The sequence below is a fragment of the Zalophus californianus genome, chromosome 1, assembly GCF_009762305.2.
Source record: "Zalophus californianus isolate mZalCal1 chromosome 1, mZalCal1.pri.v2, whole genome shotgun sequence".
Lineage (NCBI taxonomy): Eukaryota > Metazoa > Chordata > Mammalia > Carnivora > Otariidae > Zalophus > Zalophus californianus.
Window position 1 is genome coordinate 53485223 of NC_045595.1, and position 18720 is coordinate 53503942.

An 18720-nucleotide genomic window follows, 5' to 3' on the forward strand; every position below is an offset into this window, starting at 1 on the left:
TCCAGAGCTGCTAGAAAGCACCTTCAATCAGGCTTTCTTCTACAGATATTGTTGTGGGACTTTTTTTGGGTTTTGGTTTTGGGTTGTTATTATTATTATATATATATATATATTTTTTTTTTTTTTTTGGTTGGGGGCATGGTTGGGGGTTGATTGGGGAAGGTAGAAAAGAAGGAAGTGAAAGTCTAAGGTCTAGCTAGAAGCTCAAACCCTCCCCTTTCTTCCTGGGGAATGCCAATAAGGCAGAGTCACTGCCCCTTTCCTATTCTTATATTAGCTTAGGGTTTTGTTTTTTTTAATCCTGTCTCCCACTCTTTTTTCCATTCCTTTTCTCTGTGTGCGTATGTGTGTTTCTCCCTCTCAAAATTTAAAAAAATAAAAAATCCTCTTTCCTGCCTCTGACTCACAGTTAGGGTGTGCAATCAGCAAGGCTGCCCAGAAGCAAAAGGGGAAGTAGTTAAATCCATTTCAACTTCTTACCTTCAGCTTTGTCAGAAGGAGGTTGGTTTCTGGTGTGGTCCACAGAGAGGGTCCAGATAGATACCCTGAGGAACTCCATCTTATTGGGCTTCCTCACTCCCTCTTCTTGGGCTTCCTCACTCCCTCTCTAGAAGCCCCCATCACACTGTCCTGCTTCAGAGAAAGAACTGAGGGCCCCTGAAAAACAGTAAAGCTGTACTTGGGATGCACCTGGGTGTGGATGGTGGTCAGTTCTACCCTCTCCTCTAGAACTAGAGCTGCCTCTTTGCACCATCCCCAAACAGACCTCTGTCATCACTATCAGCAGAGACAGCTGTAGCCTTGCAGGGATGGGAGGGACCCATCAGTGCTTTCAGAGTGAGGTGATGGGAATCTTCAGGGAGGGAGAAAAGGAGGCCACTTAGACATGGTCTAGTCATTGCATAGATGAGTAAACTGCTCAGAGAGATTTGATTAATTTTCTTTCTCAAAACTACTCCGCTAGTTAGTGGCAGAGTCAAGATTCAGGCTCAGGTAGTCCAGATGACCACTTTCTCTGGGTCTTCCAGCCCTCGTGACTGGAGGGGCATCACCCAGTCCTGCTCCCCAGCTCTGGCCAGTGGCACATTTCACATCTCACCTGACCCATAACTTCCCCTCAATCCAATTGTTTTCTGCATGCTGACTTTTAAAATCTCTCCTGCCTTCTCATTAGCCACCTCTGGCCCCAGTCTGAGAGCAGATCTTTGGGTTGCCATTGCCTTTGGGCTGAAGTTGTTGAATAGAGCCATCATCTGATAACAAGCAGGAGGCTTATACCTGGTGCCCCTGGCTGTGCATGCAGAGGGGGCCCTGCCTCCCAAAGGCCAGCATGTTGGGGCCCATCGCCAACCCTAATGGAAGATAGGGCATCTGTTCAGTCATCACTGCAGGAGATAAACTGCTCACACTCCTGTAGAAGGGAGTTTCGGGGGCTGCACCCTGAATGTAGGGAAGGGCTGGGAGCCCTAAGACATCAGGAGAAAAGTTCTACAGCCAGAAACCATCAGGAAAGAGACACAGTGAAAGTCAAGGAGATATGGCAGACCACTGGATATGCCAGACCTCGTATTCTCTTCTCAAGGACTGGGCTTGGCCTCCCGTCGACCTTCTTGCCTTCACAGTTTTTCTCTCTGAATCCCGTCTCTCAGGGGAGAGATTGGTTCCTAAAATGTATGTGATTTGGGTTTTTAATTAGAAAACTGCCTAATGTCCTTGTGTGCACCAGATATGTATCTCTTCTGCCCCTGGATACCCTGAACTGCATAAACCTCATATTAGGGCTCCTCTGAGGAAGGCTACAAAGAATGGTCATGTCCATTTTAAGAGCGGGTAACTTGAGGCCTTGGTTTATTCCAAGTTTATTTGGAATCAGAGAAAAAGAGCCCAGTATAAAGACCTGAAAAGGCCTGGAGGGCATTTTACCAAACATCTGCACATCACAAATGAGAAACCAAGTCCCAGAGAAGCCCAAGAATGAGTGAAGGGCAGATCCAAGACTTTGACCCAGGTCTTCTGATGCTGGCTTTACCACTTGACAGTTGATGGAAAAGAGAGTGCAAAGAGTCTGTGGTCCCCTGGTTGCTATATTTCATCAGAAGGGAAGGGTGTGAGATTCCTAGATTAGTATTTACCAAGTTGGGACCTCTGAAATGTAGCCTGTGGGCCCTTTAGCGTTAAGTATAAGAAACAGCCTTTGAGTCACTCCTCCCTCTTTCCCTTTTCTCTTTTTTCCCCTTCTCCCTCTTTTCCTTCTCTTTTCCCCCTTCTCCCTCTCTCCCACACTGCCCCCATCCTTTCCTGTATTAGCAGCACTGAAGGTGAGGATAATAGCACAGGGGCCTCCCCGGGTCTTGGCAGTACTCCACTGCTGGCTTTCTCCTCCATGACCCTGGTCTCCCTGGGGTGGGAGTGGGGGTTTGGTTGTGTATCCTCATGTCACCGTCTTTCCCTGCCTCAGTGGGAACACCCCCTCTCACGTTCTCTCTGGTTTTTATCTTCAAGCAAGTCGCAGTCCCTGACAAATGCCTTCAGCTTCTCTGAGTCCTCCTTCTTCCGGTCTTCAGCCAATGAGGATGAAGCCAAAGCGGAGACCATCCGGAGCTTGAGGAAGTCCTTTGCCAGCCTCTTTTCAGATTAGCTCTCCAGATACACGAGGGTGCCTAGCCCAACCGGGAAAGGCATCTGAAACATTTGCCAATAGTCAGCCACACTTGGTGATGTCCCATGACCTTGACGTGTGTGGTCCCTTCCTCTGTTCCGCTGTGCTAAGTGATATTGTGCAGCTCAGAAAAGACCATGTGAAAGTCTCAGGGCAAGTGCCTAACCAGCAAGGGGCACCTGACAGAGAGAATAGAGCTGCTTTCCTGTAGTCCTGAGAGTTTCCTCTGAGGTTATTGTTTGCTGTGAGTGTAGTGGCCTTATTGTGACAGTGTCCTCATGTCTTATTCTTCTTCATGAAACCAGGATTCCCTTCACTGAGGACTCTTGGTAGCTTAACCTAGCTCAGAAGCAGAGCTAAGCATGCCCCCGCTTTAGTCAGTGCTGCCTGGTTGGGGAGCATATACTTACCCAAAAATGCTCTTGGCTGTAAGTGTTAGGAACCTACCCACACTTGGATCCCTTGTCATACCTGTTTAGCTGTTTAAAACACACCTGCCCAACACAAGAGATTCCTCAACCACTATCATGGTAAAGTACCTCTAGTCTGTTGATACTGGAGAGAACAAGGATCTGCAGTACCCCCCACCCCACCTTTTCTCTCCTCCGGAGAGCAGTTCTTATGTGCGTGCTGCAGTGATCTTGAGCTCCGAAGCTGCACTGTAGGGAATGCATGCCACTGTAACAGCAGTATACCAAGTTTTGTGTTCATCTCCAAATAAATGTTAAGACCTTTGGTGTAATAAAAGCAGCAGCATTAACCAGCATTTGATTCAGCCATGAGGTCTCCCCTAGGCCACCCTTTTGGCTGAGAGAGTATATGTGAGGCATACGTATGTGCTTGCAAGTGTAGGGAAGGGAAATGTCTAGGAGAGTGAAGCTGTTTGTGCCAGTATGTTTGTGAATGTATTTATGTGTGAGTGGCAATTTGCAAGTGGTTGAGAGTATGGCTATCCTTTAGATGTCACTTATACTGGGCCTCCTGACATCTGGTGAATATCCCTGCAAGACAACTGAAGTTCCTTTGGTAACTAGCATTTCTACCAATTTTAGTGAATTTGTAGCCTTTCTAGTAAGCATAGCACCCTTGTTCCTGTGGCAGCCAAGTTAGACCTACCTGTCTGGTCCATCAAGCTCCTCAGCTAAAGCCACATGGGGGTGCCAATGAGGCTGTACCGACCCGCTCTGATGAGTGGTGTCCCACAAGCCTGGCCTCAGGCATCCTAAAGAGGTCTGCGATTGAGAGTGGGCTCTGAGGGACTTCACTCCGGCTTCTTCACAGCTCACACAAGAGTAGGTTCCTGAAGACCACAAGTCCTATGAAGATAAGCACCACATCTGCACTAATAAATGGAAACCAGTGTATTAACGTTATATCTATATAATTTTCAACACATACCCATCCAAACTCAACAAAATAGCACTCAGCCAAATGCCACTATCTTGCTAACCCTCCGCACAAGCAATAGATGCTGAGAGGCCAGAGTGTGAAGTTCTCTGGCACCAGGGTCTCCTTTCTAACTCAGTCCATGATTTCAGGGTTCAAGGATCCAGAACTCTACCTCCTTCTTACACTTAAAAAACAGGAAGTAGAACTTCCCATTGAGTGGCTCCAGGGGTGGAGGGAGTGGCAGCCCCTCCCTCAACAACACACATAACTAGGGAAGGAACTATTAAGCCAAACAAAGAAGTGAGGGACAGGGAACTCCTTATGCTCTAGGGAATTGATCTTCAGGGTTTCTTCTATTTCCACCCAAGAGTCTGCCACTTGTGGTCACTTCTGTCCCCCCGATTATAGAAATGTTTAGTAGAATGCATTCATTTCATCAAAAAGCATTTATTGAGCACTTACTATGAGCATAAACATTGTGATGGAGTCAAAAAATGTTTACTAACAGTTTCATAGTGCTTACCAAATTTCAGGCACCATTCTAAGCACTTAACATATATCAGTTCATTGATATATGTTATATCAAGAATATATATACCAGGAATATACCAAGAATCCTGTATTATAAGTACTAGTACTGTTTTATAAATGAAGAAATGGAGGCACATCAAGATTCAATAACTTGCTTAAATTCACCCAGCTGGCATGCAGTGGAGCTGGGGTTTGAACCCAAATAGTATAGCAGCATAACTCATGGCTTTGACAACTTTGCTATATTATTTTTTATTTAATCTAGCAAAGGAAACAACATATAATTTTATTAAATTGTACATAATGTAAAAGCAAAATAAGAGATATACACAAAAATTCTTCATCCCCATATCTTCCTCCTTCCTTTACCTTCTCTCTATCCATTGGTCCCAGGAAGGGAGGAGCAGTGGGAGAAGGTGAGAGAACTTGTAGCAGTGTTGACCCCTTGTCCTAGAACCATGAGTAACATACACAGTGTATCTTATTCTGATTGAATATAGTCTGGTTCTTAAAAAATTACTCATTCTTCCACATGTAATGTCAGACCAAAAACCACAAATGGCTTATTTAGAAAATGAGTCAGCCAGGAACTGCTAGGGTGACAAAAAGGGGAGGCATTTACCATAGGTCATGTAACACCCTAGTCCAAAGGACACATGGATTCTACTCAACCCTTAGTGATGGGGTGGGGCCAGAGGTGGGGGAGTTCCATTTAGAAACACCCCTCTTGGTACATAATAAAGCTTGCCCCAGAGACTGGGAAATTTTCCACTCACATCAATCAATAAATATTTAATGAATATCATGATTAAAAAAATTATCTAAACCTGGGATCTCCCAGGGTTGGTGATAGTCCACTATAAATCTTGAAACCTTCAGTCTGTAGGCTAGTTGTGACCACCCTGCAGCCCTCTAGGCAGCTGATGGGGATTCCCTACCCATATCTTTACACCAGATTAATAGAGATAAAACACCTCATCCCTGCCCCATGGAACTCCCCATCTCCTTGGGTCAAGATTAATTAATTAATTCTTATTTTTTTGTTCATAACTCTTTATTGTATACTTATTAAGCTCAATAAATTTTGTGGGAAGAATATAAAAATGAGTTAAGCAAGATTCTGCCCTCATAAAGTTTACTGTCCAGTAGGGGAGGTAGCATATATACAAATATAAAGAAGAAAGTGGTCAGTGCTGTGAGACATACGCAGTCAAAATGTTAGTTTGGAAAAAAAAAAATTAAGCTTGATAGGTATTGGTAAGGCTATGGGAGATAGAACGCTTACACACTGCAAGTGGAAACATATGTTGGTACTACCACTTTGGGTAACAATTTGGCAATATCTAATGCACAAACCCTATGACTCAGTAATTCCATTTCTAGACATTCTCTCTAGAGAATCTCTTTCACATGTACTCAAGAAGGCAAGTAAAAGAATATTAGTCGCAGCACCATTTGTGAAAAATGGAAACAACCAACCATCTCTCGTGAGGGAATTAGAACATAAATTGTGGTTTACTTATAAATTGGAATACTATATAGAAGTTAAAGAAATAAACAAAAATCTGGGCACCTGGGTGGTTCAGTCCGTTAAGTGTATGCCTTCAACTCAGGTCATGATCCCAGGGTCCTGGTATCAAGCCCCATGCCTGGCTCCCTGCTCAGCGGGGAGTCTACTTCTCCCTCTGCCCCTGGCCCTGTCATGTGCTCTTTCTTTCTCTCTCTCTCTCTCAAATAAATAAATAAAATCTTTTTAAAAAAAGAAATAAAAATATTTGAGGAATTTAGTTAAATTCAGATAAGGTATGGAAGGAGAATGCATAAGATGAGCCAAAAAAAGAGTCAAAGCAGTAGGTGTTGTGGGAGTGGAACATACTTCCAGCTTGGGTGGTCAGAGAAGGGGGCAGCCTACTAGTGAGTTGTGAGCAGCCCACAGAATGAGGAGACATGCCCATTGGGGAAATAGGGTGAGCACACAGAATGCAGTCACTGAATTTTACAGCTGGAGGTTTCATCTAGTTCTGTCTTCTCATTTTACAGTTGAGAAAACTGAGGCCCCCGGCAACTTAAGGAGCTGGCCAAGGTCGTGAAGGAAGTTAGTAATAACAGTAAATGAGTCTCAGTCCTAGGTGTTTGATGGGCCGTTCAAGACACTGTCCTTCAGGAGATAAATGAATGGGTTTCACTTCCAAGAGCCCTCCAGGGAAGGAGAGGCTTATGGAGCATTTCAGAAGCCAGGAAAGAAATGGGAAGAGACAGTGTTGGGCTATAGGAAGAGCCTGGAATCAAATCTGAGTTTAAATCTTGACTTTGCTAGTTATTAGTTAGTTGTCTTTGATTATAGCTTTTCTGTGTCTCAATTTTCTCATCTATGAAATGAGAACAATAGTACCTTGCTGAGGAGATTATTTTAAGAATTAAATGAGCTAAGCCTCTTCAGTAAGTGGTGTTGGGAAAACTGGACAGCTACCTGCAAAAGAATGAAACTACATCACTTTCTTACACCATACATAAAAATAAACTCAAAATGGATTAAAGGCTTAAACATGAGATCTGAAACCATAAAATTCTTAGAAGAAAACAGTAATTTCTTTGACATCAGCTATTGAAATATTTTTCTAGATATGTCTCCTCTGTCAAGGGAAATGAAACAAAAGCAAAATTAAACAAATGGGACTACACCAAAATAAAAGGCTTCCACACAGCAAAGGAAACCATCAACAAAATAAAAAGGCAACCTACTGAATGGGAGAAGATATTTGCAAATGATATACCCCATAAGGGATTAATATACAGAATATGTAAAGAACTTACACAACACACACACACACACACACACACACACACACACACACACACAAATAATCCAATTAAAAACTGGGCAGAGGATCTGAATAGACATTTTTCCAAAGAAGACATGCAAATGGCCAAAACACATGAGGAGACGCTCAACATCACTAATTATCAGGGGATTGCAAATTAAAACACAATGAAATATCACTTTACACCTGTCAGATTTGCTAAAATCAAAAACACAAGAAATAACAAGTATTGGCAAGGATCTGGAGAAAAGGGAACCCTCATGCACTGTTTGTGGAAATGCAAACTGGTATAGCGATTATGGAAAACAGTATAGAGGTTCCTCAAAAATTAAAAATAGAGCTACCTTATGATCCAATAATTCCACTACTGGGTATTTACCCAAAGAATTAAAACACTAATTTGAAAAGATATATGCACCCCTATGTTTATTGCAGCAGTGTTTACAACAGCCAAGATAAGGAAACAACCCAAGCATCCATTGATGCATAAAGAAGATGGAAAAGATGCAGAAGATCCGATTGGCAGGTGCTTGGCTTATCGCTAAGTTCTAGTGGTCTGTACCACTAAGCATCGCCTGTGCAGGTCTCTGTCCTCTGCCTCAGGCCACAGTGACAACATATGAATAGAGGAAGAAAATTTCTTCTTGCCTCAGTCCTTGCTCTCCAGAATTCTCCTTCATGTCAGAAGTGCTTCTCTTGGATAATCCTGATCTCCAAAAGCTAGATCAACATTCAACTATTTTGAACAACAAGGAAGACAATCTGAGGATTAGGGAAACAATCTGCACAGTTGGAGAAAGAGAACATGGCAGATGCGAGGCTTATTTTGACAAACAGATCAAAGCACACCTATTTAAAGATCCAAACACTCTGCACTACAGGTAAGGAGGAACTCTGTAGAGGAAGGTCCAGTGGGAGAGAGCAGCCAAAACACAACAGAAGGGTGTACACAATATGCATCAGAAACACTTCTTGAAATTTTTGTTTCTTGAAATTGTTGCTGTTTTTGCTGTTTTTTTCCTCTCTTTTTTTCATTTCCTCCTCCTTTCTTTTCTGAACAAAATGATTAGATTAGATGGAGAAATTCACCCCAAAAGAAAGAACAGGAGGTAATACTCCCTGCCAGGGATTTAATCAATAGGGATATAAGTAAAATATCTGAATTAGAATTTATAAAAAACGATTATAAAGATACTAGCTGGGCTTGAAAAAAAGCATAGAGGACACTAGAGAATCCCTTACTGTAGAAATAGGAGAACTAAAATCAAATCAGGCTAAAATTAAAATGCTATTACTGAGATGCAGTCACAAATGGAGGCTTTAACAGCGAGGGTAATGAGGCAGAAGAGAGTCAGTGATATAGAAGACAAAATGATGGGAAATGAGGAAGCTGAAAAGAAGAGATAAAGACAACTAATGGGTCATGAAGGGAGACTTCAGAACTCAGTGATTCCATAAAGTAAAATAATATCCAGATAATAGGGATCCCAGAAGTTGAAGAGCAGGAGAGAGGGACAGAGGTTTATTTGAACCAATTCTTCTAATCTGGGGAAGGAAACATTCAAGTCCAGCAGGCACAGAGAACCACCCCCTCAAAATTAATAAAAATATGTCAACTCCTCTACACATATTAGTGAAACTTGCAAATTTCAAAGATAAATTCCTGAAAGCAGCTCAGGACAAGAGGTCCTTAACCTACAAGGGTAGAACATAAGGCTAGCAGCAATCCTGTCCACAGAGACCTGTCAGGCCAGAAAGGACTGGCATGATATATTCAACATGCTGAATGGGGAAAATATGCAGCCAAAAATACTTTATCCAGCAAGGCTGTCATTCAGAGTAGGAGAAATAAAGAGTTTCCAGGACAAAAACTAAAAGATTTTTTTTTAAAGATTTTATTTTATTTGACAGAGAGAGACACAGCGAGAGAGGGAACACAAGCAGGGGGAGTGGGGAGAGGGAGAAGCAGGCTTCCTGCCGAGCAGGGAGCCCAATATGGGGCTGGATCCCAGGACCCTGGGATCATGACCTGAGCCAAAGGCAGACGCTTAACGACTGAGCCACCTAAACCAGCCCTGCAAGAAATATTAAAGGGGATGCTTTGAACAGAGAGAGAGCCCAAAAGAAACAAAGACCAGAAAGGAACAGCAACTTTACAAAGGTAATAAAATGGCACTAATTTCATATCTTTCAATAATTACCTTGAATGTAAATGGACTAAATGCTCCAATCAAAAGACATAGGGTATCAGAATGGATAAAAAGACAAGACCCATTGATATGCTGCTTACAAGAGATGATTTTTAGACACAAAGACATGTCCAGATTGAAAGTGAGGGGGTGGAGAACCATTTATCATTCTAATGGACACCAAAAGAAAGCTGGAGTAGCTATCCTTGTATCAGACAAACTCAATTTTAAACCGAAGACTGTAATAAAAGATGAAGAAGGACACTATATCATAATAAAAGTGTCTACCCAACAAGAAGATCTAACAATTGTAAATATTTATGCCTTTAACTTGGGAGCAGCCAAATATATAAGCCAATTAATAACAAAATTAAAGAAACACATTGATACTATACACATTCTTCTCAAGTGCACACGAATCATTCTCCAGAATAGATCATATACTGGGTCACAAATCAGGTCTCAACCAGTACAAAAACACTGAGATTATTCCATGCATATTTTCAGACCACAATGCTTTAAAACTTGAAGTCAACTACAAGAAAAAAATTGGAAGGACCACAGAAACATGGAGGTTAAAGAGCATCCTACTAAAGAATGAATGGGTCAACTGGGAAATTAAAGAACTTAAAAGATACATGGAAGCAAATGAAAATGAAAACACAACAGTTCAGAATCTTTAGGATGCAGCAAAGGTAGTCCTAAGAGGGCAGTATATAGCAATACAGGCCTTTCTCAAGAAAGAAGAAAAGTCTCAAATACACAACCTAACCTTACAACTAAAGGAGCTGGAAAAAGAACACGAAATAAAGCCTAAACCCAGCAGGAGAAGAGAAATAATAAAGATTAGAGCAGAAATCAATGTTATAGAAATAAAAAAAACAGAACAGATCAACAAAACTAGGAGCTTGTTCTTTGAAAGAATTAATAAGATCAATAAGCCCCTAGCCAGACTTATCAAAAAGAAAAAGAGAAAGGACCCAAATAAATAAAATCATGAATGAAAGAAGAGAGATCACAACCAACATTGAATAAACAGAAACAATTATAAGAGAATATTATGAGAAGTCACATACCAACAAATTACAGTCTGGAAGAAATGGATGCTTTCCTAGAAACATATAAACTACCAAAACTGAAACAGGAAGAAACAGAAAACCTGAACAGACCCATAACCAGCAAGGAAATGGAATCAGTAATCAAGTATCTCCTAACAGGGGTGCTGGGTGGCTCAGTCGGTTAAGCGTCTGCCTTCAGCTCAGGTCATGATCTCAGGGTCCTGAGATCAAGCCCCACATCAAGCTCCTTGCTCAGCGGGGAATCTGTTTCTTCCTCTCTGCCTGTGCTCTCTCTTGCTCTTGCTCTCACTCTCACTTTCTCTCAATAAATAAATTAAATCTTTAAAAAAATTTTTTTTAAATCTCCCAACAAACAAGAGTCAAGGGCCAGATGGCTTCCCAGCAGAATTCTACCAAACATTTAAGGAAGAATTAATACCTATTCTTCTGAAGCTGTTTCAAAAAATAGAAATGGAAGGAAAACTTCCAAACTCATTCTATGAGGCCAACATTACCTTGATCCCAAAACTAGATAAAGAACCCACCAAAAGGAGAGTTACAGACCAATATCCCTGATGAACATGGATGCAAAAATTCTCACCAAGTTACTAGCTAATAGGATCCAAGAGTATATTAAAAGGGTTATTTACCACAACCAAGTGGGATTTTTTTCCTGGGCTGCAAGGGTGGTTCAACATCTGCAAATCAATCAATGTGATATACTACATTAATAAAAGTAAGGACAAGAAACATATGATCTTCTCAAGAGATGCAGAAAAAGCATTTGACAAAGTACAGCAGACTTTCTCGATTAAAACTCTTCACAGTGTAGGGATAGAGGGAACATACCTCAATATCATAAAAGCCACCTATGAAAAACCCATAATGAATATCATTCTCAATGGGGAAAAACTGAGAGCTTTTCCCCTAAGGTCAGGAACATGACAGGGATGTCCAGTATCACCACTCTGATTCAACGAAATCTGGAAGTCCTAGCCTCAGCAATCAGACAGCAAAAAAAAGATAAAAGATATCCAAATTAGCAAAGAAGAAGTCAAACTCTCACTCTTCGCAGATGACATGATACTCTATATAGAAAACCCAAAAGACTCCACCCCAAAATTGCTAGAACTCATAAAGGAATTCAGCAAAGTGGCAGGATATCAAATCAATGCACAGAAGTCAGTTGCATTTCTATATACTAACAATGAGGCGGAAGAAAGAGAAATCAAGGAATTTATTCCATTTACAATTGCACCAAAACCCATAAGATACTTAGGAATAAACCTAGTCAAAGAGGTAAAGGAAAACTATAGAAAACTTAGGAAAGAAATTGAGGAAGACACAAAGAAATGGAAAAACATTCCATGCTCATGGATTGGAAGAACAAATAGTGTTAAAATGTCTATGCTACCCAAAGCAATCTACATATTCAAAGCAATCCCTATCAAAATACCATCAACATTTTTCACAGAGCTGGAACAAACAATCCTAAAATTTGTATGGAACCACAAAAGATCCAGAATAGCCAAAGGAATGTTAAAAAAGAAAATCAAAGCTGGAGGCATCACAGTTCTGGACTTCAAGCTGTATTACAAAGCTGTAATCATCAAGACAGGATGGTACTGGCATAAAAACAGACACATAGATCAATGGAAAAGAATAGAGAACCAAGAAATGGACCTTCAACTCTATGGTCAACTAATCTTTGACAAAGCAGGAAAGAATATCTAATGGAAAAAAGACAGTCTCTTCAACAAATGGTGTTGGGAAAATTAGATAGCCACTGCAGAAGAATGAAACTGGGCTGCTTTCTTATACAATACACAAAAATAAACTGAAAATGGATGAAAGACCTAAATGTGAGACAGGAATCCATCAAAATTCTAGAGAAGAACACAGGCAGCAACCTCTTTGACCTTGACCACAGCAACTTCTTGCTAGACACATCTTCAAAGGCAAGAGAAACAAAAACAAAAATGAACTATAGGGACTTCATCAAGATAAAAAAACTTCTGCACAGTGAAAGAAACTATCAACAAAACTAAAAGGCAACCTACAGAATGGGAGAAGATGTTTGCAAATGTCTTATCAGATAAAAGGTTAGTATCCAAAATCTATAGAACTTAACAAACTCAACACCCAAAAAACAAAAATCCTGGTCAAGAAATGGGCAGAAGACATGAAGAGACATTTCTCCAAAGTAGACATATAAATGGCCAATAGACACATGAAAAAAATGCTCAACATCACTCAGCATCAGGGAAATACAAATAAAAATTTCACAATGACAAACCACCTCACACCTGTCAGAATGGCTAAAATTAACAATTCAGGAAACAACAGATGTTGGTGAGGATGTGGAGAAAGAGGAACCCTCTTATGCTGTTGGTGGGAATGCAAACTGGTGTGGCCACTCTGGAAAATAATATGGAGGTTCCTCAAAATATTAAAAATAGAGCTACCATATGACCGAGTAATTGCAGTACTAGGTATTTATCCAAAGGATACAAATGTAGTTATTCAAAGGGGCACATGCACCCTAATATTTGTAGTAGCAATGTCCATAATTGCCAAACTATGGAAAGAGCCCAGATGTCCACCAATAGATGAACAGATAAAGATGTGGTATATACGTACAATGGAATGTATATACCACAACCAGCAAAAAGAATGAAATCTTGTTATTTGCAGTGATATGGATGAAACTAGAGGATATTATGCTAAGCAAAATAAGTCTGTCAGAGAAAGATAAATACCATGTGATTTTGCCCATATGTGGACATAAGGGAAGGGAAGGAAAATAAGAGGACAACAGAGAGGGAGACAAACCGTAAAAGACTCCTAACTCCAGGGAACAAACTGAGGGTTTCTGGAGGGGAGGTGGGTGGGGGGATGGGGTAACTGGGTGATGGGCATTAAGGAGGGCCCTTGAAGTAATGAGCACTGGGTGTTGTATGCAACTGATGAATCACTGAATTCTACCTTTGAAACTAATAATACAGTATATGTTAATTGAATTGAATTTAAATTTTAAAAATTTTTAAACTTTTTTTAAAAAAGAAGAATACAGAATATTATTCAGCCATAGAAAAAGATTAAAATCTTGCCATTTGCAACAACATGAATGGACCTACAGAGCACAGTGCTAAGTGAAATAAAAGTCAGAGAAAGATAAATACCTATTATTTCACTCATATGTGGAATTTAAGAAACAAAATAAATGAAAAAAAAAAACAGAAAAAAGGAATAAACAAAAAAACAGACTCTTAAATACAGAGAACAAACTGGTGGTTGCCAAAGGGGAGGTGGCTGGGAAGATAGATGAAATAAATAAAGGGAATTAAGAGTACACTTACCTTGATGGGCAGTGAAAAATGTATAGAATTGTTGGATCATTATATTGTACATCTGAAACTAATTTAACACTGTATGTTAATTATACTTGAATAAAAAAATAGTTAAATGAATTAATTCATCTAAAGTCTGTTCCTAACAGTGGTTGGTGTGTGAGAGGATCACAAGAAATCCTCTCTGTTTCATAAGGAGAACACCAGTGGAAGCCCCAAATCCTCCCTTGGCCAGGACTCCTCCAGGAGCAGCTAAACAAATGCCAATCATGCCTTTCATCTTCTCCTGTAACCAGGTGGGCCTCTAGGGCAATTTCAGCCCATTAGTTGCTTTTTCCTAGGGCTATGGCTCTTTTAGATTAAGTTGGTTAAATTGAGCTGGGGGTAGACACCTAGGGAAGCAAATGCTGCTACCCTAAGCATCCCACTAGCAAAGAGCATACATGCACGCACGCGTGCACACACAGGCACGCACACGCATACGCACAACAAAAACCACTGGAGCTATGGAGATGACAACACAAACCCTATATGACTCTAATGGGCTAATTTTTAGATACTCATACCATGTGATCATTCCAACAGTGGTGTGGTTTCCTTCAAACAATTCCTTTGGGAGCCTAAACATTTATTCCAACAAGCCTGCTGCTTATGCTCAGAAAAATGATTGTCCTTAGATCTGTAACCCTCAAATTTGAATTTCTGTAACTTGTGGAAGATCAGGAGTTCTTTACCTGGGAAAACACAGATTCCCATGCAAACAGTTCTGGGTATTGTGCATTTTGGCAGGTCCTCGACACACACACACACACAAAAACGGTTAAGAATTATTGTTTTAAGGAGTGAATTTTGATTTTAAAAAAACATGTAAAATTCTTTTGGATTCAACTCTCATGGTTAAGCTAGATAACATGTAAGGCTCAAAACAAAATGTGACTATAAATTAATGAGATAATTTGGGGTGGTTTATAAACTGGTTCTAAAGGAAATTAATCCCATTAAAGGAGTTTCATATGTTTTGAATTGTTTCTCTTTGAAATAAATGTCAAGCCCCATCAAGGTTATTGATTTTGAAAGAGAGAAGATGCATTTCAACAGGGAAGTTCTGTTGTTTGTAAAAAAATAACCTTATTACTGTCTATTCTCAAGCCACAGACTACATTCAGAATAATGTTTTCCTCCTCAAATAATCATAATCATCATCCCTTACATTTGTATAGTATTTTACAGTTTATATAGCACCTTGCAATTTAAAGACCCTTTACAGTTTATGAAGCACCAACTCATCTATCTTTTTGTTAGATTCCCACAACAGCCCCATGAGACTATCCCTCTTTACAAGTGATTTCTGAGTGTCTGAGCTTTGGGCTCCCACTTGAATGGTACTCTTCCTTCTACAAATCTCCTTGGACTTCAAAGCCTGTTGATTGTAAACATGTGGGGAAAATAATGCAATTACTAATTCTGTCTGATGTACCCTTCTTCTTCAACACCCTATCACTCTTTGAAAACTTGCTTTCTATCTTGTTTGTATATTGATATAGTCACACACGTGCACATATGCACACACACACATTTGTGCTGGTCTATATTTTCAGGAATCTTTTCTTCTCTTGTTTCATGGTCCATACTCCCTAGTCTTCCACCTTTATCAAGGAAATAACCCGAGAGAGAGAAAGGGGAGGAAGGAACACCAGAGAGCTGTTTCAGGGACCCCACACCATGTGTAAATAAATGTTCCCCAGGAAACACCACCCCTCTCATTTTCATCCACCTCCATATCCATATATATCTCTTTTGATAAGAATTTCCACCCTTCAGCTAATTCCTTCAGGCAGCTTGCAACAGAAAGCCACAGCCATCCCAGTGGATCAGGTTAAGTTCTGTGACTGCCTAACAAACGCTGGTTGTTCTAGTTCCAATTCTTGGGGGAGGGGATTAGCTCTGTTGGATTACTGATGGTATGACACAGGTTTGGATTCTTGGATCCACTCTAGAGCTCATGGGTAGTGATAGGGAATTGAAAGACTAGGTCCAAAGGAGTCCTGTAGATGTCTAAACCAATCCTGACCTATCTAAAGACTCTGTAAGGGCGTCTGCATGGCTCAATTGGTTAAGAGTCTTTGTCTCAGGTCATGATCTCAGGGTCTTGGGATTGAGCCCCATGTCAGGCTCCTGGCTCAGTGGAGCGTCTGCTTCTCCCTATACCTCTGCTCCTCCCCCCAGTCATGCTCTCCCTGTCTCTCTATCTCTCTCAAATAAATGAATAAAATCTCTTTTAAAAATACTCTAAAGATTCTCAAACCAGCCCTGAGACCTGAGTAGCTTGGTGAGTGGACTGGAATGACATTTGGGCTGCTCATTTGCCTTTGGAGTTTCACTGAGCTAACACAATATAACTCCTAAAGACACTTTTGATTTGACTCTTTGATACTAAAGCAGTGAATTTCTCAATATATTATTAGTAGGAAGAGGTCAATAAATTATTTCTTCTTAAAGACTATTCCTTTATTCTGTCTCTATAGATATTATTCTGGGGAAGACCTTTATTCACACCCGTTATTGTGACAGTCTCCTAATTGTGCTTCCTGGCTTCAATCTCTTGCTTATTTCTACAAGGTACACTTCCTTTAAGATCTCTGATCATCAAAATCTTTCAGTGGATCTCCAGTTAGAAAGTGGAACCCAAACTCCTTATTTTGGTAGTTAAACCCCACTAGAGTCTGGCCTCAATTTACCAGGGAGGCATTATGTCTAATGGTTAAGTAGTTGTGCTTTGGAGTTAGACAAACCTGGTTTCAGTACCATTTCTACCACTTATTAGCTGTGTGATATTGGGCAAATGACTAAACTTCTATAAGTATCAGTTTCCTTACTCGTATGACTGTAGTTGTAATATCTCATATGGTTGTTTTGAGGATTAAATGAGATAATTAAGTGCTATGTGCAGGTACCTCACACATATAAGGAAGATTCTTTTTTTTTTTTTAAGATTTTGTTTATTTATTTAACAGAGAGAGACAGCGAGAGAGGGAACACAAGCAGGGGGAGTAGGAGAGGGAGAAGCAGGCTCGCCCATGAGCAGGGAGCCCGATGCGGGGCTTGATCCCAGGACCCCGGGATCATGACCTGAGCTGAAGGCAGACCCTTAACGACTGAGCCACCCAGGAGCCCCAGTATTTCTATTTTTAAAAAAGATTTATTTATTTATTTCAGAGGGAGAGAGAGAGAGAGCAGGGGGAGGGGCAGAGGGAGAGCAAGATAAGCAGACTCCCTGCTGAATGGGGAGCCCAACTTGGGGCTCGATCCCAGGACCCTGAGATCATGACCTGAGCCGAAGGCAGATGCTTAACGACTGAGCCACCCAGATGCCCCTATAAGGAAGATTCTAACACATTTTATTTATCATTATTATTGCTTTTCCACCCTACCTCCCCCTTTTTAGTTGCAGCTAAGCTGATGTAAAATTCACTGTCTTTGTTTTCCCATTCTTGCTCTACACATATATTCACTTTATCATTTTTAGCTATCCTCAGCTTCTTAAAAATTACTTTTCTTATTTTCATTACCCATCCACATCATGCACATCCTTCAATACACAGCTGAAATATCACCTACTCCATGGAACACTTTTTTCCACCTAGTAGTCTCCTGTGATTGTTGTGTCTCCTTTAAAGTCTTACAATACAGTAGTCTCTTACTTATTATTGTAAGTACTACTTATAATACAGTAGCCTCCTGTGATTGTTGTCTCTCCTTTAAAGTCTTACAATTACTGTTTCCTTTGCAAGTTCACGAAATTTTATTAAAATGTATACATTTATTTCATCTGTTCACTCTATTCATAATCTTGAACTCTTGTTGATTATTTTTATACTGAATTATTTTCTTCAGCTTTTTTTTTCCTATCAAAGTCTATGTTTTAGGGTATTCTGAACCCCACATTTTCCCCAACATTTTATTTTGAAAAATTTAAGATACACAGAAAGTTGAAGTAACTTTAAAATAAATACCCTTATATTCAGTACCTGTATTCTACAATTAACATGGTATTATGCTTGCTTTATCCCATATCTATCCATCCCTCTATGCATCCAGCAATCCATCTTACATTTTTAATGCATTTCATAGTAAGTTGCAGACATCAGAACACTTCGCAAATCATGACACAATTTAGCTCCATCTGCTAAGGATTGTGAGGATGATCTACTCTATCCCCTGGTTTTATAGATGAAAAAACTAAAGCCCTAAGATATTAAGGAATTAATTTAACATTGGTCAGTTAATCTCCACGTATATATTGATCACCTACTATGTCCCTGGTATTTTACCAGGTCCCAGAAATATAGTCATGAACAAAACAGATAAAGGTTCTGTCATCATGGAGTTTACAGCTTAATGGGGAAGATAGATACTGAACAGATCATTACAAATTGTTAAATAATAAAGTACATAAGTATCCAACCAAGTCTGGTGGTTTAGAAAAAGAATGCTGAGAGGAGTCACTACTTACTGCTCTGATCTCCAGACTCACTACTGGTGATATCCACTTTCATGTATAATAATAGTCTCTTTTTTTCTGCATAAATAAATGACTGTAGTATAGAATTATTCTTGTTGTACATATAAGAGAAACCTGACAAATTCCTCCAGAGGAGACCAAATACTGTGAAACAAGAGTTGAAGGTGTAGCCTCTGTGGAAGAAAAGATTCTCAGGAACA

At 40.2% G+C, this 18720-nt stretch overlaps 1 protein-coding gene across 1 annotated transcript in view; it reads left to right on the top strand.

Moving 5' to 3' along the window:
• Positions 1-3443, top strand: part of SYN2 (synapsin II) — a 206058-nt gene extending 202615 nt beyond the window's left edge. The window contains exon 13 of the mRNA XM_027583091.2: positions 2503-3443. Coding sequence (XP_027438892.2) covers positions 2503-2638 — 136 coding nt within the window. The 3' untranslated portion in view covers positions 2639-3443. The remainder of the gene's footprint in view (positions 1-2502) is intronic.
• The last annotated feature ends 15277 nt before the right edge of the window (positions 3444-18720 follow it).